At 37.7% G+C, this 27,951-nt stretch overlaps 1 protein-coding gene across 3 annotated transcripts in view; it reads left to right on the plus strand.

Moving 5' to 3' along the window:
• RPS6KC1 (ribosomal protein S6 kinase C1) overlaps positions 1-26,978 on the plus strand; it is a 204,023-nt gene extending 177,045 nt beyond the window's left edge. For all 3 annotated transcript variants that reach the window (XM_005888537.2, XM_070384767.1, XM_070384769.1), the window contains 3 exons: positions 13,045-13,127; positions 14,191-14,286; positions 26,048-26,978. In XM_005888537.2, coding sequence (XP_005888599.2) covers positions 13,045-13,127; positions 14,191-14,286; positions 26,048-26,158 — 290 coding nt within the window. In that variant the 3' untranslated portion in view covers positions 26,159-26,978. The remainder of the gene's footprint in view (positions 1-13,044; positions 13,128-14,190; positions 14,287-26,047) is intronic.
• Positions 26,979-27,951: the final 973 nt, after the last annotated feature.

The following is a 27,951-nucleotide window of genomic DNA, read 5'->3' on the forward strand; positions in this document are numbered from 1 at the left end:
TAAAAAGGCAGCTAGAAAATAGTCCTTAGAATACTAAGCATATAAAAACACAAAAGACTGGATTTGAAAGTTTAATATGCAATTAAGACAAGTGAGTAAAATTTGTTTCTATGTCGTTTTTCTGCTAACATGGTCACTTAAGTCTCCCACTCCAGTGTTAGCAACTTGATATGGTATCCTGTCAGTGTGTTCTTCACCTTTATTTTCCAGCCTATTATGAGCCTTTATAAATGCTTGAGATTTACATTGATATTTCTCATTGAACACTTTTCACACTTGAGAATTTATAGGTGAATGTGTGTGTAAATTGAAGAAGTCCGAAGTGCTTTTTACCGCAGCCCAATCTCCACGCTCCCAGATGTCAAATGACAGCTTTGCTTCCTCTCTTAGGCGATTTCACACTTGGGAACAGCTCACAGCTGACAGTGAAAAGCGAAACAGAAAAACCATGCTGAAAACTATCTGCAAAATTCAGTTTTAGAGCATGACATTTATTTACTACCACTCTTTGCTCTTCTTGCCTGATTTTGTCAAATAACCCATGAATATATTTTTGGGGCATAGTCTCTCCTGCCTTTCTCCATAAGCGTGCTTTATACACGATTAGTTGCCTTTTAAGCATGGTGTTCCGTGTGACAGTTATGTATTTGATAATTAGATCTGAGACTCGGACTGTGGATGGTTTAAAAATACCATGAGGGCATCATAGGTTTAAGATTTAGAATATTATGATGGAATTGAGAATTATCAAAACTCAATATTCTGAAATCAGCCATTAACTCATTGCATGACATAGGCAAATTATTTAAGACGACTTTTTAGGCCTTAATTTATCAGTAGTGAAATAGATTTTTAAAAACTTTTTAACATTTTATTTTGAAAAAATTTCAAACATACAGAAAAGTTGGAAGAATTGTACACCCATATTTATCTGTCACCTAGATTCTGCAGTTAACATCCTATAATATTAATATTTGCTTTATCATATATCTACCCGAAGTAGATTTCATGAATATTGAAAAGATGCCAGATGTCAGATGATCTAATAGCCTTCTTATACAAAGTTTAGTCAAAATTGGAGACCATCTTATTAAGGCAAGAACTTTTCCCCTGAGGAATAAATACTGATTTCTTGTCTAACATCAGTAAGTTAAAAAATTATTTCACTTGGAGGACTTTCTAAGTATTCTGTTTTTACTCATGTATCATTTGTGCATAAATGATATGCAATATGGAAATGAGTTTATGGAAAATATTTTCATTTGGAGGAAAAGAGCCAAGACAGCTCTTGAATAGTGTGAAATTTAAATGCCAAGATTTTTAACAAAGTTGTCTAAAAGAAGAATCATTTAGATCTCAGAATTTCTGGGTCCTAGGTAACTTCACCATGACTGAGGAATCTAATTTTAAGCATGCGAAGTTGATAGAGAAAGCAGACGAATATAGATGTATATTTTGAAATAATAATGTTATAACCAGGAAGTATGGCTGTATTGCTGGTCTAGTCTTCCACCCCATAGGAAAAGGAAGAAAAAGGCAAGAGGGAACCATAGAAGTAATTTTAAAAGAGTGAAATATCTGTGGTTAATATTTAAACGTTATGTTTCAAACAGAAGCTCTTTTGTTTGATTTACCCTTAAGCAAAACTTCAACAGTAGCTCTCTTGTACATAGTAAATGTTTTAATGTTTTCCTTGAATGATTAGCAAGTACTTTTAATCTTTTGCCTTTAGTTCCTAATGTTATAAAACTAAATCTATATCTTCTTTGAGAGAAGCAGTATCTTTTCAAGTTTGCCGTAGAATAGTGGAAATTTTACGTGAGGAAAATTCCCTCCGTCAGTGCACTCAACCCCCATCAGTACCACTGTGTACTATGAAGCTTGTGCCCTGAGTAATATTAGGTTAAGCAAAAAGAGGTTCAAGTCAACTTAAGTCTTAATTAACCGTGTCCAGGAGGGCAAGAGCTTTCTGATGGAAAGAAGATTAAAGGGTTACTTTATGTATGTTGGGCTTCCTAGATAGCTCAGTTGGTAAAGAATCCGCTGGCAGTGGCTCGATTCCTGGGTTGGGAAGATCCGCTGGGAAATGGATAGGCTACCCACTCCAGTATTCTTGGGCTTCCCTTGTGGCTCAGCAGGTAAAGAATCCACCTGCAATGCAGGAGAACTGGGTTTGATCCCTGGATTGGGAAGATCCCTGGGAGAAAGGAACAGCTACCCACTCCCGTATTCTGGCCTGGAGAATTCCATGGACTGTATATAGTCCATGGGGTCACAAAGAGTCAGAAACGATTGAGCGACTTTTGCTTTCACTTACGTATGTTTGAGGGTCTGGAACCTTGGGATCGATCCCTAGGCAGGGTGTATTCTGAAACCTTCATGAATCCCTTAATAATGGGCCAGTCACCTTCACTTCTGCATTAAGGTCACTCGGTACTGAAATAGACCCATTTTGAAACCATACTTCTTATCAGATCAGAATGTGATTTGGATCTAGTGGTAAAAATGAGATAGAGTAATAGAGTGTTTAGTCTTTGTTATTTGGCACTTGAGTAAAGACTATATTAGTCCCTCTCAAGAGAAGAAATTTTTTAGCTATTAGAACTAGAGAATTGATAAGGGTAAACAAATTGATACTGTATTTCACCTCTTCTGTGTGAAAACAATGTCTGTCCATTTCCTAGTACTACCTGATATTGGGGAAATAAGGGGTTTACTTCAAGCTTTAGATTATTAAAAGAAAGTTAATTTTCATCTCTTATTTCCTCCTAATCTTTCTCTTTATGATCTTAGACAAATTTCTTTTTTAGAAGAGGAACATGAGATTAGATACTTAAATAGTTTTAAGTAATAGCTGCATCGGGCTTCCCTTGTAGCTCACTTGGTAAAGAATCTGCATGCAGTGCAGGAGACCTAGGTTCGATCCCTGGGTGGGGAGATCCCCTGGAAAAGGAAATGGCAACCCACTCCAGTATCATTGTCTGGAAAATCTCATGGACAGAGGAGCCTGGTGAGCTGCAGTCCATGGGGTCGCAAAGAGTCGGGCACAACTGAGCGACTAACGCTTAAGAACACTTAATGCTTCTGAAGACCAAATGTATTTTTGGTAATTGTTCAGTTAATTGACCTTACCACCATATTATTCTGAAGAAGACAGGGAACTATCTTTCACTCCTGATACTTAACCCGAAGATGAAAGCTGAGTTCAACATTACATACCAGAGCTCTTGCCAAGCTACTCTGACCAAATCCTCAATTTTTATACCTTGTAAAATCTTGTCAGTTTGAATCGCCAGGAAGTAACCAGGTCTGATGCCTTCTAAACAGTTGTTCATAAATACTTCCTTCAAATAAATGTTTAAAAATCCTAAGATTTTAAAAAAATTGATGATAAAGCAAATAGAATTCCTGAAGCTCCCTTCATAGCAGTGCATGTAGCTTGGCCTGCCTGACACAGCAACAGAGCAGCAGGGAGAGGGAAAGCCGTGCCTGTCATATTCACAGTTTTCAGTTAGCCTTTTTCTCATCAGTCAACCGTAATGGCTTTGGTTGGGTAACACTGTGACACCCGATGGCTATTCAGAATGGAGTTGTTGTGATATGATCAATGGAAAGTGGAGCATGCTATTGGTTTTTTTCCTACCAGAAATGCAGGGTGAGAGTTAAGTAAGCAGGACTGTACAGAGCTCAGAATTATAATCAGTCAGTCAACCAGAAGTCATCTGGTAGTTACCTGTTTCTTACTTTATCTCACAAGAAAACTATATAGTAACGGTACCTATAAACTTCCTTGAACAAGTGATTTTTGGCTCTGGAATGCTGCATCTAGTTAAATCAAGGAGTCCTGACCCAAGTTGTGCAGATAATTGTGTAAAAGCTCAGAACATGGTTGCCAGGTCACCACGACAACAAGGAATTAAAATATGGGTGGTGAGAGAAGCAGAAGTCTGTCAGACCTCCCCTGAATTGTCTTAGTGTGGTGTGTTACTTATGTTCAAGTCTCCACAATACAACCCAGGGCCCAGGGTTTCATATCATGAGATTACCTGGAAACCACCCGAATTAGTCTTGTGGTGGCAGGAAGCAAGGCTAGAGACTGGGATGCGCCGAGAGAGGGCAGGAGCCCCGCCTCCCTCCCGTCACCTGAGGCATGAGGAGAAGTATAGAGCCCGGCCGCTGCAAACTCTCCCCTCTGGAAAGTGCGAGCCCCTGTCATCGGTCTTCTCTGGTGACACTCTAATGAGTCCGAGTGATGCAACAGCAGCAACTTTTAAGCGGTTCATATGCTCTACTTGACAATAAGGTATTTGAATAATTGGTTGAGTACAATGTTGAAGGACTTTATGGCGTATGGAGCCAGATAACTGGGGAGCTTACATTTTCTGAAATACAGATAAAACTTTATTAAATAACAAAGGAGCAAAATGCCCATTTGAAAGGACGGGCTAGGAAATGCAGCTTCCAGGCTCTAGTTAGGGGTTATCTCCAGCTTACCCATTTGCAGCACATTTCATGTAATTGTGTCTAGATTCCTTCCATTGAACGCGGGCAGAGGAAAGCTCAGTTTACTTCCCAGTTCTCTCTTCTCCCTACTCCCAGGGCTTTCCAGTCCCTTTTCCTTACCACATGCTATCCATGCTGGGACAGACTGTAGCAGTCACACTCTGCAGAGGGGAGCCCTGGAAGGTGTCCACTTGACCACCCCTCTTTAAGCCACCGTCATCTCTTCCCTGGACTGTTGCAGTCCTTAGCTCAGTGACCTGCATTTCTACCTTGTTCTAATCGGGGTTTCATCTAGCAGCCAGAGCGATGCTTTAGATAACATTTAAAACTTTCTGGCCTACCACATGAAAAATGCCGAAAGACTTGCTGTAGATCTCTGCTCAATGAGACTTCAAGAAAACGCGTGCAGTGCAGCCTTTGCAGGTCTTTAGTGCATCGTGCTGCGAAACACGAGGTGGAGATGGTGGTTCTGCACACGCCTGTTAACGTGCTGCCCACGTGCCGGGCGCTGTGCCCCAGAGCCGGAGATAAGGCAGATTTGGTTGATACTGACATTTACTTTTGAAGATTTGTGTGAAGAGACAGCCCAAACCGTAGACATACACAGTTAACTGGGGCACGGATACACTTTATAGGTGAATAGTTATGTTTCCAGAATTGTAGTTTACCAAGCTAACAGAAGATATGCTTAGCTATCCTTCTTCTCACAGCTTAGTTCCATATACTGTTGGATATATAAAGAGAAAAGAAATGTTTTCTTCCGTGTTTCTCTTAGCTCTTTAGTCATTATCTGTGGTGGAAGACTAATGCTCAGCCCCTGCATAGAAAATCTTTATACACAGCAAGAGCTGGTGAGAGAAATTGACTAGAATTTTGTAATTCTAGTTCCTTTCAATTAGCAACAGATGCTGCAGGGAAAGACTGTGTAGAAACACAGGACTAATGTTTCCGTGCTCTAGCTGACATGGAATGCTCATTGCAGAAGAAAGATGCTCTTTTCCTTGGTTCACATGTATCACTAATGATAGATCACGTTAAAATAGAAATTTCTGAGGCCATTAATGAAGTCTGACTCTTCTGGAAGAAAGATAACGAACTATTTGTTTTAAATTTTACTGAACACTTACAGAATTTATGGAAAATTCAAATACCACTTTTTTTTTTTTTTTTTTTTTTTTTGATACTGTAAAAGTATATGTGGTGCTTAATTTTAAGGTTCGTAAGAATGTGGCTTAAGTTTTATATTGTCCTATTCACCAAAGATCTCTCTCTTATTCTAAAAGCTTATATATTTTTCTTACCTTTTTTTCCCCAAAAGAGAGACTTGGAATCCTTGAGTCATATAATTAACTTCAAAATTTAAAGAATTGTTTTGGGAAGAAAATCCTGTGACATTAGAGAACTGCATTTACCCTCCCCCCCCACCTCCCCTCAAAGTATACTTACTATTGATTATCATTTTAATGTATTCTGTAGGTGTATACTTTTAAAATTGTTCCATCATTTTGATATTTGGATCAAGTGCTCCATCATTTATGTGACTAATTCTTTTAGCATCTAAATATTGGTTTAATTTGACTATTATATTTATTTGCAATAATAGTTGCTTTTTTTATTGAGTTTTATATGACCTCTTAGTAACAGTTCCACAATTACTGTAACTTCGAGAGTGAAGAGAAATGAAGCGTCTAAGATTCTATTTATTAAAAAGAAGTGTCGTTAAGGGAAAGAGTTTGGGAGAGATATTTAAATACTCTAAATTTCAATAGAATTTCTCTATATGTGAACTTACTGTATTTCCTATGATATCCTGAATGGAAGAGAGCAGCAACAGAGTATACTGCCAGAGGGAGGTCAAGGAATTGTCTCTTAGTATTTTTGGAATGTGGGTGAGTAGCTATTTGTTGTTATCAGTAGAGGTAAGGAGAAGGATGCGATGACATGTGTGGGTCTCCCTTAGTGGAAAAACCAGGGAACAGAATCAAGTGACGTCACCAGTCTGAAAATGTGCCGTAACAAATACATCAAAGCCTAAATGCAGAGTATCAGGTTCCCTTCTTTATCAAGCACCATAGCAATGTCTCTTAAAGAAAAGTAAATTCTAACTCTGGGAATTCACAGTTTAAATGCAAGGTAGTTCCTTCTTCATAAAGCTTTATAGGAAGGTTGGTGTTCATTTTTAAAGCCTGGGCTTGAGACACATTTTCTAGCTTTTAAAATTTTCTGTACAATTTCTCGCTTAGTTTTAGTATTATCTACAGTTATTTCTGAGTCATATCTTTGACAGATCCACGTGGCTTCAATTGTGTAGCCCCAAAAGGCAGGGCCTGGGTCAGTAGACAGTACATGTGTGATTTCAGTAATGTTGGGATCACCTGGCCTCTCCAGCGTCTCAGACTTCATGTAGTCTAAGAGTGTATACTTTGCGTCTTTCCCTTCTCTTCTGATACACATAGAGATATTTTTTTTGTCTCCTGAGTCCAGGGTTTCTGCTTTTTTTTACTTTTCTGGAGTGAGGCTGCTTATAACACAGTTTTGGGGTCAGGTTAACACTATTGTTTTTGATTGTAAGAAGGAGACAGTAAACTCTGACTGTCATGAGGACTATAAAACTCTTATTCTATGTTTTAGCAAGCCTTTTGACAATATGGGTTACTAAAGCAGCGTTATTTTTCTGAAAAATATCCTAGCTTGTTGAAGTGTTCTGTGAGTTAAACATGAGTGAAACAGAGGTAAACAATTTTTATGTTGTGATATCTTTATTGTTTTATTTAAACTTGTTTTACTTGTGAATTTTGGTAGTTTGAATCATTAGTGTGAATCAGTGAGATTTTATTTTGTTAGGATATGAGGATTGATAGGGCTAAAGTGGGAGTTCTAGAATTTTACTAAGGAGTTTTGCTGTCCTTCAAAAATTTGGATGAGTTGAAATCTAATCTGGAGCTGAGTTTGTATCTCCATTACGTTAAATGATGATAGCGGTTAGATTTAGTGACACTGATTGATTTTGCTCACCATCAGGTCTCAGGGGAAGGGAAGAGTCACTGTGGAGAAAAAGGAGAAGAAAGACTGTGGAATGCTGGCTCTTTTTAGCATAATCCCACTCTTTGGGCGTCTTAGGTTAATGGAGAGAGAAGTTATAAGAAAGGCTCATGAGTGCTTTTGAAAACACTTTCAGCATCATAAAATTACAGGTAGAAAGAGTGTTAGAAGTCTGGCTGTCCTCATTTTCAGAGAAGCTGAAATACCCAGCCGGGCTCAAACAGCAGCAGAACTAGACCCATCGGTGCATTTCTTTGATTGGAAGACAAAAATCCAGCATCCTTTGATATCACTATCTCTTTTTGAGTTTTCGTGGGAATAACCTGAGAATTTGTTTGTTTCGTAGGAATTAGTGTACTTCCTCCCCCCCGACCCCAACCCCCATCACTTTGGTTAATGCCTGTAGCCCTGCTGTACTTATGGAGACTGGGGAGACTGCTCAACCACCCTGGAAACTGCAAATACAGAATGTAGTGTCGGGGGAGGGGTCCACGTGGAAACTCAACACATTGGGTTTTATAGGGAAGATATTTTGAAAATTGACAAAGCAGTGGTAGAATTTATCCTTTAAATTTTTTGTTTTCTGCTTCCCGCCCACCCCCCCCTCCAGAGATTTAAAAAATTCAAGGTGGGAGTTTAAAGGAATTTCTCAGCTTTAACTACATTATACTTTAAAAGAGTGTAAGAGTATAAGAGCTTTTAAAAGAAGCCTCACAGATTTATTTGATATTTCTTTATATTCTCTGTGTTTGACTTTAGATATACATACCTATTCACCTTGTGTTTGTAGTAGCTATCACGTAGCTTTATATATGAATCGGCACTCTTGTTTAATGCTTGAAATTTTGTATAGACTTTACAAATAAGCAGTCTTAGAATATTAGTTTTGACAATTGCACAACCTCAGTCTTCTTTTTGGCAATGAGATTTCAGAGTGTATCTTTAACATTTTAATCTTAAGAATTATTGAATGTTAAAGAATTTCAAAAAGACAACCAAAATATTTTATTCTGATTATTAAAAGAAAGTGAGATTCTGTTTTAAAACCCTAAAGGAGAAATTTTACAACTCTCTTAACATTTACATTTTCTTAGCCGTTGGGAAGTTCTTTGTATCTTATTGTTGTAGTTCAGAGTTATCTGTTAAAATCAAGGACAGTTGGTTATGATGTCAGTTTCACGTTAATTAATGAATCCCTGCTTAATATAAACTCATTTTGAAGTAGTTCAAGCTGCATTGTTAAGGGGATGGATTTAAAATTGTTTAGTGTCTTTTTCCAGGTTTCCATGAGAAAAAAAGTTAACTTTCCGAAGTTGCTGTCTTTATTTATTAGTCCAGTCAGATTCAAGATGAAATTCAGCCTAGCTGCCTCCGATTTTCAGGAGCACGTTTCTTAGATGGGGTTCAGTCGTTCCTTTAGGCTCAAGTGCTTTAGAAATCCCGCTTAACCAGTGGTGCCAAGGGGTGAGGGGAGGAAAGCGAGAGTTAGGGGAGGGGAAAAGAAGCAGGCTGTGTGTGGAAGAAGGAAGAGGGGAAGGTCAAGGAAAGGTGGAAGAAGAAACGGGGAGTAGATGAAGTAGACTAAGGTTGATGGCGCTAGAGGGTCGCCAGCGGCCCCACGAGGCGCCGTGTAGCGCGCCCTGGACTGTACAGTGAGCCCACTGAAGATGGGAAGTGCGTTGGCTTTAGGGCCTGTCTGGGTCTCTGGCTACTGGCTCTGTTGTCTCACGTTCAGACTGAGGCTCGTTTTGAAGCACTATGTTGGTTGTTACCTACCTATTAAGGACTCGGGCAGAAAATTGTGAGAGATTTCAAAGCAGCATAAAAACCAGTGAACCTTGTTCTTAGACGCCTTAGTTTAGCGAGGTTGCAGAAAACCAATAGAGACATAGCACCTTGTCTGTCTCCGGAAGTGCCTCTCAAACTTTTGTCCAAGTATTTCTGACTGTAGAGGAGGTATGAAATGGGGACCTCTGAGACTAGTCATATGATCCTGATGTTGCTTTGAAGTCTTTTTATCTTGCAGATCCATGCAAGGATTACATTCTGTTCCATGATGGGTCTGTGTTTCTTTTAATAATAAAACAACATCCTGCCCCCTCCCACACATAAAAATCTTTGATGCTCAGGAAGATGCACTGTGCTTATGGTAGCATCAAGGAGCCCCCCTGCCCCCCCCACACACACGTGGTAACACGTTTCACCCCCAGTCGCCTTCCTAGCAGTGATCTGGGAAGCAGGCAAACACATAGTGTTTGATTGTCTAGGCTGCGCGGGTGATGGCACTTTGGACCTTAGCTGAATTTGAAAGGTCCCTTTATAACTTGTATTAGCCATTGATTACCTTGCCAAGACTTACCCCAGTGACCCTTCGCTCAGTTGTGACAGGAAACCTTTGTGAGCGAGGCTTGGGGTGTGATTCTAGTCTAGAGCTCCTCAGGGCATGTTGTTAGACCCGTACAACACATGTCTGATTTTCACAACTTAATCTGAGCTGACGGGATCAGGTGTTCCCCCTTTCCCTGAACACACAAATATAGTATTCTTTCTCCTTCAAAGTCTTTCTACCCAAGGAACTTCTCCATAAGGATGCTTGGAAATGTTAAACAATTCGTGTAAAATGTTAAACACGGTTCCTTACATATAGTAAGCAGTCAGCAGATGTTAGCTACTGTTTTATTGTTGCAACTATCATCATTGCAATACATGCCCACTAGCAACATTCATACACAGAAAGTTAGACTTGGAGGTGCCACATTCAAAACACATGGCTAGTCATTAACTTGGGGTCTTGAGTTGTGAGCATATAACACCTTTATAAAAGTAAGGAGTATATAGTACTTGCTATATGATTAAAGAAAATGACATAACATATTCTTGAGCAAGATATTTAAAAAGAAATCCATTAACCCTGCCAGGGGGGAAACTGACTTTAGCTTCACATCATTTAGCAACATAGTAAGTACATAGAGTTCTGCAGAGCAATAGGGCCTAGCAGGGGACCTAGTTTGTACTGCTTGTAAGTGTTGGTTTGAATGAATCAAATACATTGAGACCTCATTATGGAGACCTGAATGTATACATGCCTGGTTAAGCAAGACATTTGAATGTTACTGAATGTTTAGTGAGAAAGAGAAGCCATTTTAGAATTTTGAATAGGTAAGTGATACAATCCATTGCCTGCCGTAGGCTAGAGGGAAATGTGCAAAAGGTTATATATGATGACAGGGCTGTGGTAAGTTTCTTCTACTTCCCAAACGTTTCTAAGAACACACATCCTTTCCAAAGTTTCTAGAGCACTCTTCTGAAGGTGGTGGTGGCTCTCTGTGTGGATGTTGGGAATGGCGGTGGGGGTAGTGTATTTGAATCTGGGAGGGGTAGTGTAAGTACTTTGAATGAGAGCCCCCAAGGAATGGTCCCTCAAGAAAATCTCCTTCAGGAAATCCATGTCAGAATTGTAGATTATACAGCTAAATTTAACCTAGGGGCCCTCAGATCTAATCCTCATGTTAGGATGAGATCAAGTGAATTCCTCAAGGTTCTTAGGCCAGGACTCTTGATTCCTAGTCCTCTACTGTCTCAAATAATATAACACGTTAAAGTAGAGGATAGCTTCTCAGTCTTTTGGCTAAGTTCAAGTGTAACATTGTAGAGCAAACTGTAGGCAGACAGATTCTTAGGGAGGACTGACCTATAATAGCTTCATCTTTCCTGCTCCAACAAGCCTGAATGAAGTTTTCATGTCATTTCACTATATGTTTAAAATCATACCACTTAGATATTCGTGTAGGTTAGTAAGTATAGAATGAAAATAAAGATCTCACCATCCCAGAGGCAAAAACTAAAACATTTTGTTGTATTTTCGCTCCAGTCTCTTAAAAAAAAAAAAATATTTTTAAAATTAAGATTCTATTGTTTTATAGCTTGTTTTTTAAAATTTAACATATCCAGACATTTACTTACATACTTCAACCTTGTGTGAATACATCATTTAAAATGCTTACGTAGTAATGTTCCATTGATGTGCCAATATATGTGTAACTGACCCTTTGCTGTCAGATAGTAAGGTAGTTCTAAGTTTTTCAAACAAATTGGCTATTTCATGAATGCAAAGGGCTCTCAGGGGATTAGGAGACTTTTGGTCATTCACACAGTAATTTGAGTTGGTTAAATATCTGTGTTTTCTTCTTACCACCTAGCTGAGAGCAGCTGAGTTAGAGAATAGAGGTTGTCATTTGGTGGGTAGCACCACCGGGGGAGAAAAGACTGCGTGGGAGCTAGTGTGGAGGGCGTAGTTGAACGTGGGCCTTTAGCAACCCAGAATGGGGTAGGGATACGGAAGAAGGTTGCTGCAGTGGAATAATTTCAGTATTCTGCATAGAAATGGCTCTTTTTCTGATGCCTGTGACCTTTAAGACTTAAAACTCAAGCTGTATTACAAGTCTTTTTGATTTTCCAACATAGTAGATTCACTTAGTATCCGTTAAAAGACTGGGCACCTGAGCACCTCTTCCACTTATTATTATTGTCCAAGTTCCAACCTAACTACTTACAAAGCCTTTTCAACATGATTATTGTGAGTTGTGGGCTACCTGCAGACAAATAATCAAGCATGTTTTATCAGTCTAATGGAAATGAAAGGGCAGATATATTCAGGCTTAGGGACTAGTTGGATCTTATTAGGAAAGGACAAGAAGACATCAAAACATGAGTTAGCTAAAAACCTCAAAAATGGTGAAATGAGGAGTTACTGCTGATTTACGGAGAAACCTGAAAGATTACGCCTGAAAACGATTACATTTCAGGAACTTGTGCTGGTGAGAGAGAGGGATAACACAGATAAACTGTAATTTGGAGATACTCCAAAAGCCTTTACCTTAGCCAGTAGTTTCAGTTGTGGCTTAAGACACCGTGTCTGTCTGTACTTCTGAATAACAAGTTTGCATTTCACATGCTCCTTTAGTTGAAAACAGTTGATTATATAGGAGAGGGGTGATACCATAAACTGGGTCTTAGTTCTGCTGCTGATTTACTGTATGACATTGGACAAGACATTTCACCTTTCTGGTTTCGGTAACTCAAAGGATAATTAATACTGGTTTAGATAATTTTCGAAGTTCCTTCTGAAACCTAGAGTCTTTATTTCTAAAACAAAAAATGACCTCTGAGATAGAGTTGACTGTATATTCTCAAATTTGAAAAATTAAGCAAAATGCTGATCTAGTAGATTCATGTAACTTTTAAGTATAGCATCTTGAAGGTGTCCCTCTATCAACTAAAGAACAAATGTCTCAGTTTAATATATGACTGCATAGGAAAAAAAAATGCAACCACAGTAGGTGACCAAAGGGATAAGTAACTTTCAGGAATTTTGAAAGCCCAGTAGTATTTAGTATGTGCTCTCTCAGCATTAAAAAGGTCACCTTGCTAATACATGTTAATTTTGAGAGTTTAATTGACCTTTGGAATTTTAATATCAACCTTTTTTGGTGTGTTTAGAGGTTGGAGCAATCACGGAAGAAACTGAAGCCTGTGATTGGTGGAGTTTGGGTGCTGTCCTCTTTGAACTTCTCACTGGCAAGGTAAGCAGTGACCTGGAGGTTTAATAAGTTTATCCAGATGCTACCTTGATTTCAAATTGAGAATATTTAGCCTTTGCCTTTAGTTTTTAGGTTGGGGACTAAGTAAGAAAACCTTGATATCAAAAGGGATGGGATACCAGAAAAATGCAAATTTATCAAGATTCCAGAGGTTTTAAAAAGCAGAATTGTATTACATTGAATAAATTGATAGTAAAATTCTGTTATGTCACAGTGTCAGTACATAGCGAGATAGAAGACTAGACATTCTTTCTCTTCCTTTTCTGCGATTCAGTTTTAACAGAGTTAAACCTGTAAGGGTTGTGTAAGGATTTGTTAGAATTCTGTGTTTTAAACACCTGTCTGAAATCAGGAGGGAATTATCACTTTAGAAAATTAATGTAGATATTAAAGGTAGCATGATTTTTTTTCTCAACACTTAATTTTTCCATTCTGTTCTGTCTTAAGTACAGAATTCATACTCTTTCTGATCAATAATGTTTAAGTAAGATATTTGAGGTTAATAGATTCTAATAGAGTATTGTGCAAATTGCCTCCTGGGACTAAAATAGAAGAAATGAACAATCCTACCTTTGTAAGCAGCCATCTACCTTAAATATGTAGTTAATACTGAGCTCCTAACATTGTTGTGAAATATACAGATCACTTATAGATGTTAATACATTTGAGCCATAAGGTGCTATACATATATAAAACATTATTATTAACAAATTCTCGACTTTGGACGTTTTTAAGAACATTAAAAAATTTCCAAGATACCGAGTCCTGTTTTAAGTTTTGGCTGTAATGGAATCTTTCTATTATGGACCATTTTCTTTATATCTAAGGGAAAATGGCAAGTGGCATAGCTTATGATGTGATTATGATGACTGCCTTTTTTCCAGTTAGAAGTTCTTTAGGCTCATAGCCTTTGTCCTAGACTGCTTAGAGGGCACTGCGGCTAGGGTGATTGTTGAGCTGTCTGTATTTGCTGTCTGTAAACCCTGTGATGGAACAGAATATGATGTTATTTCGGATAAGCAGTGTATGTGATTGATTGTTTCAGACTCTGGTTGAGTGCCATCCAGCAGGAATAAATACTCACACCACTTTGAACATGCCAGAATGTGTCTCTGAAGAGGCTCGCTCACTCATTCAACAGGTAATTTAATTGACCTATTGGCCAAGTATATCAACCATGCAAATTGGCAGAGCCCACAGCTCTAAAACCTTAAAGAAATTAGTTTTGGGCAAGAAGGACCCATTGTAATTACACGTTCAGAACTAGTACTGTGTATCTTTAGGCTTCTGTTATAATCTAAGTATTGGTGATGTCAGAACAGTTAAAAGTTGTATTTTATTTATTTTTTTATTTCTGAAATCCAGGCTAATGTTTAGTCAATTCCATATATCTGTATGGGGGCTTCCCTGGTGGCTCAGAGGTTAAACCCGGGTTCAATCCCTGGGTTGGGAAGATCCCCTGGAGAAGGAAATGGCAACCCACTCCAGTACTTTTGCCTGGAGAATCCCATGGAGGAAGAGCCTGGTAAGCTACAGTCCACAGGATTGCAAAGAGTCGGACACGGCTGAGCTACTTCACTTCACTTCACATATATCTGTGTAGACGTGAGATTTAAGTATTGCTTTTAAGCCTGTCTATAGCTGCTTTATATTTTGTAACCATATATGAATGGCTCCTTTTTTCCTTTTTTTTTTTAAAGTTATTGAAGTGTTTATTCCTTAGAGCTAGTCTCGACATTTCATAAATGGCTATTTTAAATCTTTAATTCATATTGATAAGCTTAAGAATTGGCTGGTTGGGAGAGAAATGGTAGAAAATCTTGCCAAGTTAAATCACTTTAGATCCAGTCATGGAACTTGAATATTGCTGTCAGTTAGTGTATTCTGGTGGCTTTGAAAAAAGAGACTATTGATAATTAAAGTTTGGTATACCAGAGGTAGGCTTACTCTAGTGAGCTCCTTAAATTGATTCCCTACATTTAAAATGCTTGTCTAGCTTTATGGCAGACTCACCACAGATCAGCAAGAATTGTCAGAACTGTGATCCCTTACACTTTTGGGAAAATATCAATGGAAAACTTATTTGAAAAAGATCAAGAACCAAAATTTTTGTTTAATGAAACACAAATTATTTTTAAATCAGGGAAAGCAAAATTTGTAAAAAAAAAAAAAAAAAAGAGGAGGGGATAATATATTAAGAAAAGATTTACCTAGTATTTTCTTAGGCAGTGATTTTGGTTCCATTCAGCAAATATATATAAAGGCATGGTGTCATAAGCTGCAAACCTGAGACTCACAAATAGCTATATCACAGATGGATTTGGTAAAGGCTATCAGAGCGGTTTAAAAAATACTTTGGCAAGTCAGGATAAAGAGATGTTATAACTGATGCAGTGGTGGTATTGGGGAAGGTTTTGTGTAGTGAGTGTTATTTTTGTGGAGCCTTAGCCAGAATTTTGGCATTGGAAGGTTAGATGTAGGGGAATAGCTAGGAGGGATGAAAAGTTTGAATGAAGGCAAGGACTGAGTCAGAAAGACTCATTTGGGAAATCAAAAGTTTGGTTTATCTAGAGTACAGGGAGAATATAGGGATGAGTAACAGTAGTAAATGAGTGTGGAAAGAGAAGCTGGGATTCTCTTATCATAAATACCAAAAGAGAATGATAGTATTTAATTCAGTAAAAAATTGAGATTTGAAGTTTTTGTGCACAAAGAGTGAAAGGATCAGAGTTGTGCTTCAGGAAGATTCATTTGTCCAGAGTATGTAAAATACAAAGAAACATAATTAGGTTGAAAATAGTGAGATGAGAGTACCCTGAGCACTTTGTACAAGGATTAAGAGGTAATGTAAAGATTCATAAAGCATTTCATTCTAATGGAGAGAAAGGACAGCTCCTCCTCTATTTTCCTCTTATTTGTTGTGGAACAGCAAGGTAAATTCAAAGTATTTTTTTTGTCTATTAATTTAAGGAGGGCTAGCGGCAACCCACTCCAGTGTTCTTGCCTGGAGAATCCCAGGGACGGGGGAGCCTGATGGGCTGCCGTCTATGGGGTCACACAGAGTCGGACACGACTGAAGCGACTTAGCAGCAGCAGCAGCAGCAACTGCTTTTGTTTGTTTCTCTTTCTTAAAGAAGTAGTCATCATGACAAATACTGAGAATAGAATTCCCCACATTAATTAATAAACGTCTGCTGCTCCTGTCTATCAGAATTTATATTGTAAGGAGTCTGAGCTTAAGATATGTTAAGTTCCCCTATACAGATGTGTACATATCTTATATAGTATACTTATATAGTATATAAGTACATATATATATATATCTTATAGTATATAAGTATATAAAAATATACTTATATAAGTATATTTATATAGTAAAGCAGCATTCTGTCCCTGGCCTGCCTAAGGAAACTACCACTCACGTTAAGGAAACATCGTCAGGAAAGGGAAAAGCGGTCTCTTGGCATGATTAGCAATCTGTCATTTTGACTTTCCTCTTCCACTACCTCACAGTTCATAGAGGTTATTTTAAAAAATCATCAAACAATTTATATGGAAAGAATTAGTCCACTTTGAGGAGATTTTCCTCTCTTTGGTCTTTTTAGCTGCTTGCTTTCTTCTAGAGTTCATAATTCCCTGTACCCATGGTCTAGTCATCCCAGTCCAAGTGAATGGTGCTAAAGTAAGCGAAGTTACATTTTGAGTGCAATTTACAAAATATATATTTACAATTTACAGGTGCTCAGAGCATGTATGTTTGTACTTCGCAGTGTACATTTAGTTCTTTATGACACAATTGCTTTGTCAGTTGAAAGATATTATATGCGAAACAAATTTCTGTGCTTCCATTGCTCAGCTTTATTGTCTGCTCTTTAAGAGAAAGGAGGTTGGCAGAGACTGTCTTGGTTTTGCCACTGGTCAACACATTCTCTTAGCAGAACAATCTTTGTGAAATCTCTCAGAAGATCTGGGATAGTATTAATATTTTAAATGGCAGAATAAGCAAGACAGTCATGGGTGAAACAGTTATATTTTTGCCTATGGATTTATACTTACAAGTTTATGAAGAGTTCACGAACTAAGGTAAATTGACTTTCATAAAAGTCAAAATATGAACTTTCATTGGAATTTCATAATGAGGTCATGGTTTGGAGAGAATGGGGGTGGAAAAACCAATTGTAACAAGAAAGAGAGAACCTACATGTTTACATATTTGCCAAAATATTAAAAAGCATGCTATAGTTATAGTTAATTCTTACCAATGTGTGGTATTTTAGTTTTATATTCAAATGTTTGATGCCTTCCACATCTCAATCAGTAGATATGAATTGTCTGATTCTGAAAATGGATTTGCTATGTTAGAATATTCTTAGATGTTTGTTTTATAAGAGCAGCTTTTCTCTTAACACACCTTAGCAACTTCTAATATAAAAATTCTTTGTACTCAATACACTTTAATAAAAAGTCATTTTGAATGCTGGATACAGTAATTTCAAGTGAAAAGACTGAGAATACAGTCTTTTGAAGTGTATACTTCACTGCCCTTGTGGATTTGGTAATATCAAAGTAAAGTAATAGATTCTTGGCATTTGCAGATCACACACTCATAAGGCAGTGTGATGCTGTGGTTAACAGCATGGCTTCTGGAGACTTAGTACCTGAATTCAGATCGTATCCTTGCTGTCTACTGCCTAATATGACCTTAAACAAGTTTCTATCTTCTCATCTATAAAACAGAGATAATTATAGTAACTATTCATACAGTTGTTGTGAGTTCAATGAACTAATTTATACAAGGCAATTAGAATAATGCCTAGTACACAGTAAGTGTCACATAAATATTTTGTATTATTATTATTGATAGAGCAGCACTGAGAGCTCATGACATGTAGTAATTTATAATTTGATGAAGTATGTATTTGAATTATAGTATAGGGTTGCCAGTGTAAGAGTAAGGCTACTGCTGGTAATATATGTTGAAAAGGCCTAGAAAAGTACTGGATTGGCACCCAATAGGAAATCAATTGATATTTTTATATAAATAATTAAGTTAATGATTAGTGAATGAAAGAAAAAAATAGAAATAAAGGAAAAAGAAGAAACAAATGTGTAGGTTTAATTTGAGTGTTGGGGTTTCCTACAGTTGTGGAACCATTAATGTAATCATCCAGATATTTTATTCTAGTTGACTAAATTCTGAAGAAAAAAATTATATGCTTTAGGGATATTCTCAGATGTGAATGACTAGCCATATATGAGAAGGCTGGAAAGTTCTCTTCTCAAAAAAGGAAATTATAAAGTTGGACAGACTTGGCAGCCCTTTTCAATCACTGGTTGGCCCCTAAGCTATGCAGGCACAGGGGTGACCCTTAGAAACCAAGCTTAAAAATGAAAATATAAAACTTGGCTGATTCATGTTGATGTTTGACAGAAAACAAAAACATATTGTAAAGCAATTATCATTCAATTGAAAAATAAATAAGTTAAAAAACTAAAAAAAAAGAAAAGAAAAAAAAATGAGCAAGTCTGTCAACCTCTGCTTATTATAGTTGGAGGTGGGGGTGGGGGAAAGCAGATTTACAAATCTAGCTGAAAAAAAGTTACCAAACAAAGAATAAACAGCAATGATAACCATCTTCATGGAAAAAATGACTCGAGTCACTAAAATATATTGTCTAAGATGTCTCATTTTCAGCAAAATGTTGTAAGATATTCACAGAAACAGAATAGGCAGAGAAAAAAAGCAGTCAATAGAAGTTGCTCTTGGGTGTCCCGAGATTTTGGATATAGTGAAGACTTCAAAGCAGTTATTATAGTTATATTCAAAGAACTAAAGGAATCTGTGTATAAATAACTTAAAGGAGGACTTCCCTGGTGTTACAGTGGATAGGAATCTGCCTACCAATGCAGGGGACACAGATTCGATTCCTGTTCCAGAAAGATTCCACATGCCATGGAGCAGCTAAGCTTGTGCACCACAGCTACCGAGCTTGCAGTGTAGAGCCTGTGTGCTGCAGCTACTGAAGCCCGTGCGCCTAGAACCTGTGCTCCACAAGAGAAGTCACCGCAGTGAGAAGCTTGTGTACCATGACAAAGGGAGTAGCCCCTGCTTGCTGCAGCTAGAGAGCCCGCATGCAGCAACAAAGACCCAGAACAACCAAAAATAATTAATTGAAAAAGAATTAAAGGAAATTAAGACAATAATGAATCAATAAATAAAGATTCTCAATGATATTTAAATCTTATTTTTTTTAAAAAAGAGCCAAATAGAAATTCTCAAGTTGAAAAGTACAATAATTGAAATGAAGACTTAAATAGGTGAAAAAAATTCCCTGGAGCATCTCAACAGCAAATTTTAGATAGATAAAGGAAAAGTCAAAGAACTTGAAGACCAGGATTGATAGTAATTATTCAATTTGAAAACAGATTAAAAATGTTTGAAGAAAAATGAACAGGGATATGGAGACCTGTAAGATGATATTAAATACACCAAAATACATATAATGGGAGTTCCAGAAAGAGAGAACATAGAGAAAAGGGCAGCAAAAAATGTTTAAGACATAATAGCTAAAAGCGTCACAAATTTGATGAAGAACATTAAAATGCATTCGAGAAGCTTAGTGGACATTAAGTTGGAAAATACAGAGAGATCCACATAGGGATATTTCATCTTTCAATTGTTGAAAGACAAAAACAATTTGAAAATTTTGAAAGCAGCCAAGAACAACTTGTATTCAAAGGAACACTGATGTCTAACTTCTTATCAGAAACAATGGAAGACAAGTTAGTGGAAAGGCATATTTAAAGTGTTAAAAGGAAGTAATTTTCAGCCAAGAATTCCTTATCCAGCAAAATTATCCTTCAAAAAATAAAAATGAAATAAATAAATTTCCAAGTAAAGACAGAGCATTCATTCCTAGCAAACCTGTCTTATGAGGAATAACACAGGAAGTCCTTAGGCTGAAAGTTACCATATAGTGACTTGAATTCATAGAAATGAAGACTGTTAGAAAGATAAATATGAGTTAATAGAGAAGACTAAATATGTTTTTTTTCTCATTTCTCTGCTCAACTTCTTCTAAAAAACATAAGGTTGAACAAAGCAATATTTATAACACTATGCTGGTTGGTTTATAACACATGTAATATATAGTATTTAATGACTATGTAGTATTTAATGACATATGGATATAATATACAGTATTTAGGGCTTCTCTGGTGGCTCAGTGGTGAAGAATCTGCCTACCAATGCAGGAGACTTGGGTTCAGTCCTGGGGTTGGCAAGATCCCCTGGAAAAGGAAATGGCAACCCATTTTAATATTCTTGCCTGGAAAATCCCATGGACAGGGGAGCCTGGTGGACTGTACTCCTTGGGGTCACCAAAGAGTCACACGTGACTAGCGACTAAACAGCAACAACAATGCAGTACTTAAGACAAAGGAAGGCAGAAGGAATAGAACCATCGTGGAGCAAAATTTCTTCGTTTCACTGGAAGAAGTAAATAAGTATTAATCTGAAGTGAAGTGAAAGTGAAGTCACTCAGTCGTGTCCGACTCTTTGCGACCCCATAGACTATAGCCTACCAGGCTCCTCTGTCCATGGGATTTTCCAGGCAATAGTACTGGAGTGGATTGCCATTAATCTGAAATAGACTGTGATAAATTAAGAAGCATATTATAATCTTGATAGCAACCACTCAAAAAATAGTAAGTTAATAGAGGAACTGAAACAGTACAGTAGAAAGTGTTTGGCACAAAACAAGGCAGTAAAGAGGAATAGAAAAGGCAGTAACTGGAGAAAGCATAGCGAAATGGCAAATGGGAACTCACCGTGTCATTCAGTGTGAACCTCGAAGCACGTGAAGCGAAAGACAAAGATTGTTCACTGGATAAAAAAGATCCAGTTATCAGTGTATGAGAGGCATGCTTGAATTAATAAACACAAATAGGTTGAAAGAAAAAGGGTGGGAAAAGATAAACGATGCAAACAGTGACCACAAGAGAGATGAAGTGGTTTTATTAAATATCAGATAAAATAGATGTGAAGATGAGACTTATCAGAGACTAAGATTTTTTATGATGAGAGGATCAATACAAAGAAAGATATAACAATTATAAATGTATATGTTCTAATAACACCTTCAAAACATATGAAGCTAAGTCCTATTTTTGAAGGAAAAATAGATATTCCAATAATAAATGGAGGCTTCAATACCCTATTCATGATAATTGATAGAAAATCAGCAAGGATATAGAGAAGACTTGAACAACACTATCAAACAACTCTGACATGTATAGAACAATGATTGTAGAATACATTCTTATCACATGCACACAGAATATTGTCTGTGATAGATCATTTGCTATGTCATAAAACAAGTTTCAGTATTTGAAAGACTTGAAATCACATAGCATACACTGACCGTAACAATTTTTTGTTAGAAATCATCAACAGAAAGAGATCTGGTGAGTCCATAACAGATGTTTGGAAATTAAACAACACACTTCTTAAATAGCCTGAGTCAAAGAAGAAATCCCAAGAAAAGCCATAAAATGTTTTTAATGGAATGAAAACAGATCCACAGTATATCAAAATTTACAGGATGCAGGTACATCAGTTCTTGAGAAAAATGTATGGCTTTAGAAATCTCTATAGGAAAATAATGGTCTCAAATGAAAATCTCACCTTGTAATTGAGGAAACTAGAAAGATAAAAAGCATTTTGTAAAAAGCAAAATAAATCCAAAACAAGCAGAAATCAGTGAAGAGAAAATCTTCATTGGCTAGAAGATAAAAATAAGAGACAAATTAAATCTCAGGTTGGTTCTTTGAAAAGATTAGCAAAATTGGGAAATGTTTAGCTGACTTCAGAAATGAGTATTTTAAAAAGGTAAGGGAAGGGCTGCCATATGACCCAGCAATCCCACTGCTGGGCATTCACACCGAGGAAAGCAAAACTGAAAGAGACATGTGTACCCCGATGTTCATCGCAGCACTGTTTATAATAGCCAGGACATAGAAGCAACCTAGATGTCTGTCCACAGACGAATGGATAAGAAAGTTGTGGTACATATACACAATGGAATATTATTCAGCTATTAAAAAGAATGCATTTGAATCAGTTCTAATGAGGTGGATGAACTGGAGCCTATTATACAGAGTGAAATAAGCCAGAAAGAAAAACACCAATACAATATATTAACGCATATGTATGGAATTTAGAAAGATGGTCACAATGACCCTATATGCGAGATAGCAAAAGAGACACAGAGATAAAGAACAGACTTTTGGGCTCTGTGGGAGAAGGCGAGGGTGAGATGATTTGAGAGAATAGCATTGAAACATGTATATTACTATATGTGAAATAGATCGCCAGTCCACATTCAATGCATGAGACAGGGCGCTCAGGGCTGGTGCACTGGGATGACCCTGAGGGATGGGATGGGGAGGGAGGTGGGAGAGGGGTTCAGGATGGGGGACGCCTGTACACCTGTGGCTGATTTGTGTTGATGTATGGGGAAAGCCACTACAATATTGTAAAGTAATTAGCTTCCAATTAAATAAATCAATTTTTAAAAAAGGCAAGGGACCTAGAGTATCCAAAACAATTTTTTTTTTCAATTGGAATTGAGTATTTATTTAGTACAGAGTATGTACAGACTAGAGACTATAGAAATAACCTAACAGCTGATAGCAGATGATAAATTGTATACTGTCAATTAAAAGCTCTTAAAATGCTTAATAAAAATTTATAATGATAATTTTTTACTGAAATACTCATACTTCAAGAAGGTGTTCTGTTATGATGATACATGGCTTTGGCTGGAACTGAGTAGTATACTGTTTTGTTTTGTTTTTTTGATCTGTAAACGTGTTTATTTCAGTCCTGGGAAGTTTTTAAAGTATTATTTATTTGACAGTTTCTTCTCTTCCATGTGTTTCTTTTTCCTGGAACACCTACTAGTTGGATGTTAGGCTTCCTGCATTAACTGTACTCATTTTTTAATATTCTTTTTCTTATTCTTCTTTAAAAATTTTATTTATTTATTTTAATTGGAGGATGATTACTTTGCAATATTGTGGTGGTTTTTGCCATACATCTACATGAATCAGCCATGGGTGCACATGTGTACCCTCATCCTGAACCTCCCTCTCATGTCCCTCTGCATCCTATGATTTTTCAATAAAAATGCCAAGATAATTTGGTGAAAAATAGTCTTTTCAACAAATGGTGTTGGGAAAATAAAATATTCACATGCTAAAACCAAAATGAACTAAGACTCTTAATTCATATCATATGCAAAAATTAACTCAAAAGTAGCTCATAGATCTATATGTGGAGCTGAAACTATAAAATCATAGGGAAAAAATAGGAGAAAATCTTCATGACCTTGCGTTAGGAAAAGAATGATTATATGTGACACCAAAATATGATCCATAAAAGAAAAATGATAAAGTGGGCTTCATCAAAATTAAAAACATTTGCACTTCAAAAGATAACAGTGAAAAATTGAAAAGACAAGCCACATACTGGGAGAAAATACATTCACATCAAGTAACTGACATGTTTTCAGAATGTGTAAAGAAACCCTTTAACTCAGTAAGCAGACAGCTCAGTATAAAAATGGGCAAAGATTCACCAGAGAGGCTGTATAAATGGCTAGTAAGTATATGAAAAGATGCTCAGTGTTATTAGTCATTAGGGAATATAAATTAAAACCAAAATAAGATATAATTAATACCCACTAGAAGGACTGTAGTAAAGAAGATAGTATCAAGTGTTGATGCGGATATAGAGAAACTGAAACTCTCATACGTTGCTAACAGGAATGTAAAATGGTACAGATACCTTAGAAAAGTTTGGTAGTTTCTTAAAAAGCTAAACATAAACTTAACACAACCGACTGTCCCCACTCCTAGGGATGTCCTTAAGAGAAATGAAAATACACGTCTGCAGGAAGCCATATATGTAAATGTTAAAAGCAGTACAATTAATGGTAGCCACAACCTGGGGAGCCCATACGTCCATCGACTGGTGAACAGACTCACAGAATATGTTCCATCCAAAGTTCACAGAATATGTTCCATCCAAAGACGAGCAGGAGTGTTAGCTGCTCAGTCGTGTTCAACTCTTTGCAGCCCCATGGACTGTAGCCCACCAGGCTGTTCTGTCCATGGGATTCTCCAGGCAAGAATACTGGAGTGGCTTGCCATTCCCTTACTCCAGCGGACCTTCCTGACCCGGAGATCAAACCTGGGTCTCCTGCATTGCAGGCAGATTCTTTACCGTCTGAGCTACAGGGAACCCCAAGTAGTCATATTCAAATAGTGGAATGCTATTCAGAAACCGAAAGGAACAGACTGTTGACACCTTCTGCAACACCTACAACACAGATGGACCTCAGAAACATTATGCTTAGTGAAAGAAGGCAGCTGCTTTATGATCTCATTTATATGAAATGTCCAGAAGGGGCAAGTTTATAGAGATAGAAAGCAAATCAGTGGTTGCCTGGGGGTGGGGATGGAAATGTAGATTGACTGCAAACCACATGAAGAAACATTTTAGGGAGCTCTTCAAATTTGCCAAGAGTCATTAGGTTGTACGCTTGCAATAGATAAATTTCGTGCTATATAAATTATCTCTCAGTAAAGTTGTTAAAACAAAAATTTGAGGATACATGAATGTCTTAAGTAACACATTCTTTCAGTATGACCAGCGTCATCTGTTACTGTGTATGACTACTTTTATTTTCCCACACAAATCGTGTTGCAAATAACATTATTAACTTATTTTAGCCTTATTGCTATTAGTGAAGAAGTTGAAACACATTTCACTCATTGGATCAAATTGTTCCATGTGAGGCAGCTGTTTAAAAGAAAGCAGTTTTAGAATATGAATTTGCTTATTCAGACCTTGGGCTTCCCAGGTGGCACTGGTGATAAAGAACTCACCTACCAAGGCAGGAGACACAACAGACACAGGTTCAATCCCTGGGTTGGGAAGATCCCCTGGAGGAGGGCATTGTTGCCTGGGAAATTCCATGGACAGAGAAGCCTGATGGGCACCAGCGCATAGGGTCACAAATAGCTGGACATGACTGAAGCAGCTAGCACACACATTCAGACCTTAGGTAAATTTAGTCCCAGGGCATATATAATTCACTAGAGGTTGAAAGACTTAATGTGCCTCTCAGACTTTCTAACCATGAAAGGAGTAGCTGGATCTCTCAGAATTTGGTGCAATATCTAATTAATGTCATGATCATTCTTTTGGAGTAGGAAATTGATAGGTGGAACTACCCTATAGTATATAGATATATAGTATAGTATAGATAGATATACTAGATACACTATAGCTATATAGTATATCAGAGAAGGCAATGGCACCCCACTCCAGTACTCTTGTCTGGAAAGTCCCATGGACGGAGGGGCCTGGTAGGCTGCAGTCCATGGGGTCGCTAGGAGTCGGACACGACTGAGCGACTTCACTTTCACTTTTCACTTTCATGCATTGGAGAAGGAAATGGCAACCCACTCCAATGTTCTTGCCTGGAGAATCCCAGGGACGGGGAGCCTGGTGGGCTGCTGTCTATGGGATCGCACAGAGTCGGACACGACTGAAGCGACTTAGCAGCAGCAGCATATAGTATATAGTAACAAAGTGAGTTACTCAAGGTGATATCATTTGAAAAGCCATAAACTCAGATATATTCCCCAGCACCCCATAGCTAGGGTGGTGTTACAGACACAATCCTCTTTCAAGGAAATACAGTCAGTTGGCTGTCATCAAGTCCATTTGTTACTGAGGTTGAATTTAGAAGTAGTTTCCTTTCATTATGTTTTTATTTTCCTTTGATTCTTTAGTTAGATTCCCACTACTCACTTAAATCCTTCCTTTTTAGCTCTTACAGTTCAACCCTGTGGAGCGGCTTGGTGCTGGAGTTGCTGGTGTTGAAGATATCAAATCTCATCCGTTTTTTACCCCTGTGGATTGGGCAGAGCTGATGAGATGAACAGAACGCAGAGTTCTCTGCACACATTCTGGCCTTCTCTGCGACAGGCATCTCTAGCACGGAGGCAGCTCAGCCTCACACTCACTCACGGGACACCAGGCATTGGGATGAAGAGCTTTAGAGGAAATGGAGAGAAAAGGCCTGAGAGAGAACAATTCCTTTACAGTTACTGTCTGGACAAGATACTGGCTACCTTTGCAAGGGGCTGTTACATACAAACCAAGGTGTGATCTTTATTTTATCTGCATTTAGTGGTGCAGGTGAGTTGTAAACCCAACTAAAAGAGGAACGACCTTCAAGAACTTCCTCTGAGATGAAGCTCCGAGTGTAGAATGAAGTGTTACTTGAAAGGATGACCTTTACATGGCAGCTGACTGTGCTTTTCGCTAACCAAGATATATATACTAAAAGTGCTTCACAAGTAGTGTCATCTATGAAGCTTAAAAAATGAGAAAAAAAGGAAGATACACATCATGTCTGATAGGAAACTCAACCACAATGCTATATAATTAATGTATATCGAATGTGGTCCCATATTCATTCTTTCTGAAGTCCACTTAAAAAAACACTTCCTGTTGTCAACTCTGTACTTTCTTGGTTGGTATTGCTAACAGTAGGGTTCATATGAGCTCTCAGCTCTCTCTCTCTATCTTTATCTTTCCACTTTCTACACCCTTTGCCTATTGTCATATTCTGTTCTTCCTACCGCTACTAATACATAGGCAGCAAAAAAGGGAAAGGAGTATTTATTTCCCCAAACTGTATCAACTTAATAAGAATTAAAGAATCATGATGTAAAATAAATGCACTAAAGATTGAAGTCTCTCTTTCTCTTAATTGCTTACAATTTTTTTTCTATTCAAAGACCTCTCTTCCTTTCATTTTGAAAGGTTAGCAGTTTCTGCTTCTTACTGTGTTTGACTTTGTTTTAGCTTTTTGGCTGAGTATCCTAAGAACCAAAGGATCTCATCTCAGTGGGATTGAACGGCAATCCTATTTTATTATGTATTGACAGGATTTCGAGATTTGACCTCCTCATCCACTTGACATTGTGTCGAAAGAACATGAGTATTTATACATTTGTGTTTGTTATTTCTTTCTGTTGCTGAGATCGCTCCTGTAGTCATACTGTGTTTACAACAGAATACAAACTTTTTAAGTTAATGCATGTTTTTTTTAAACTTTATCCAAAGATGAAAGAATAAATCACCATTTCCAAATGGTGCCACAAACATAATGAAAGTTTTCTGTATGTTTTAATTCTTTGTATTTTCAAGATCTGTGAGAGAGCCTATCCCCACCCCAAGAGCCTCTGTGCAGCTTCCAGCTGCCATTGGCCAGGCCCGCCCATCACATTAAATGGAAGCAGAAAAAGCTTTAGTGGAACGAAGGAAATGTGCAAGCATTTTCCTTGTTCTGTTATCCTTCTCCCCCATTTTCCTTTTTGGTCCCCTTATAACCTGAACCCCAGCTGGAGGGCTGCAACAACACCAGGATGGGGAGCAGGTCACCAGGATCATAGCTCAGTTGAGATGACATCACTCCCTGGAACTGGATTTCAACTCGCCAGCCCCCAGGTCTCAAAACAGGAACTCATGCAGGTGAGACACAAGAATTCCTTCCTGTGTAGGACTGGTAGGAAATCTGCAAGTAGTTAGAGTTGGTCATTCCAGAGCTTCCTTCCAGAAGTGCCCTATGACATAAAGTAGGACTTCACAGCTAAGGTGACGCTCCCAGCCCTACCACATGACTTTCGTCCCTGGGTTCAAAGGACAGTGTTAACAGATGGAATT

This window comes from Bos mutus, chromosome 16, assembly GCF_027580195.1.
Source record: "Bos mutus isolate GX-2022 chromosome 16, NWIPB_WYAK_1.1, whole genome shotgun sequence".
Lineage (NCBI taxonomy): Eukaryota > Metazoa > Chordata > Mammalia > Artiodactyla > Bovidae > Bos > Bos mutus.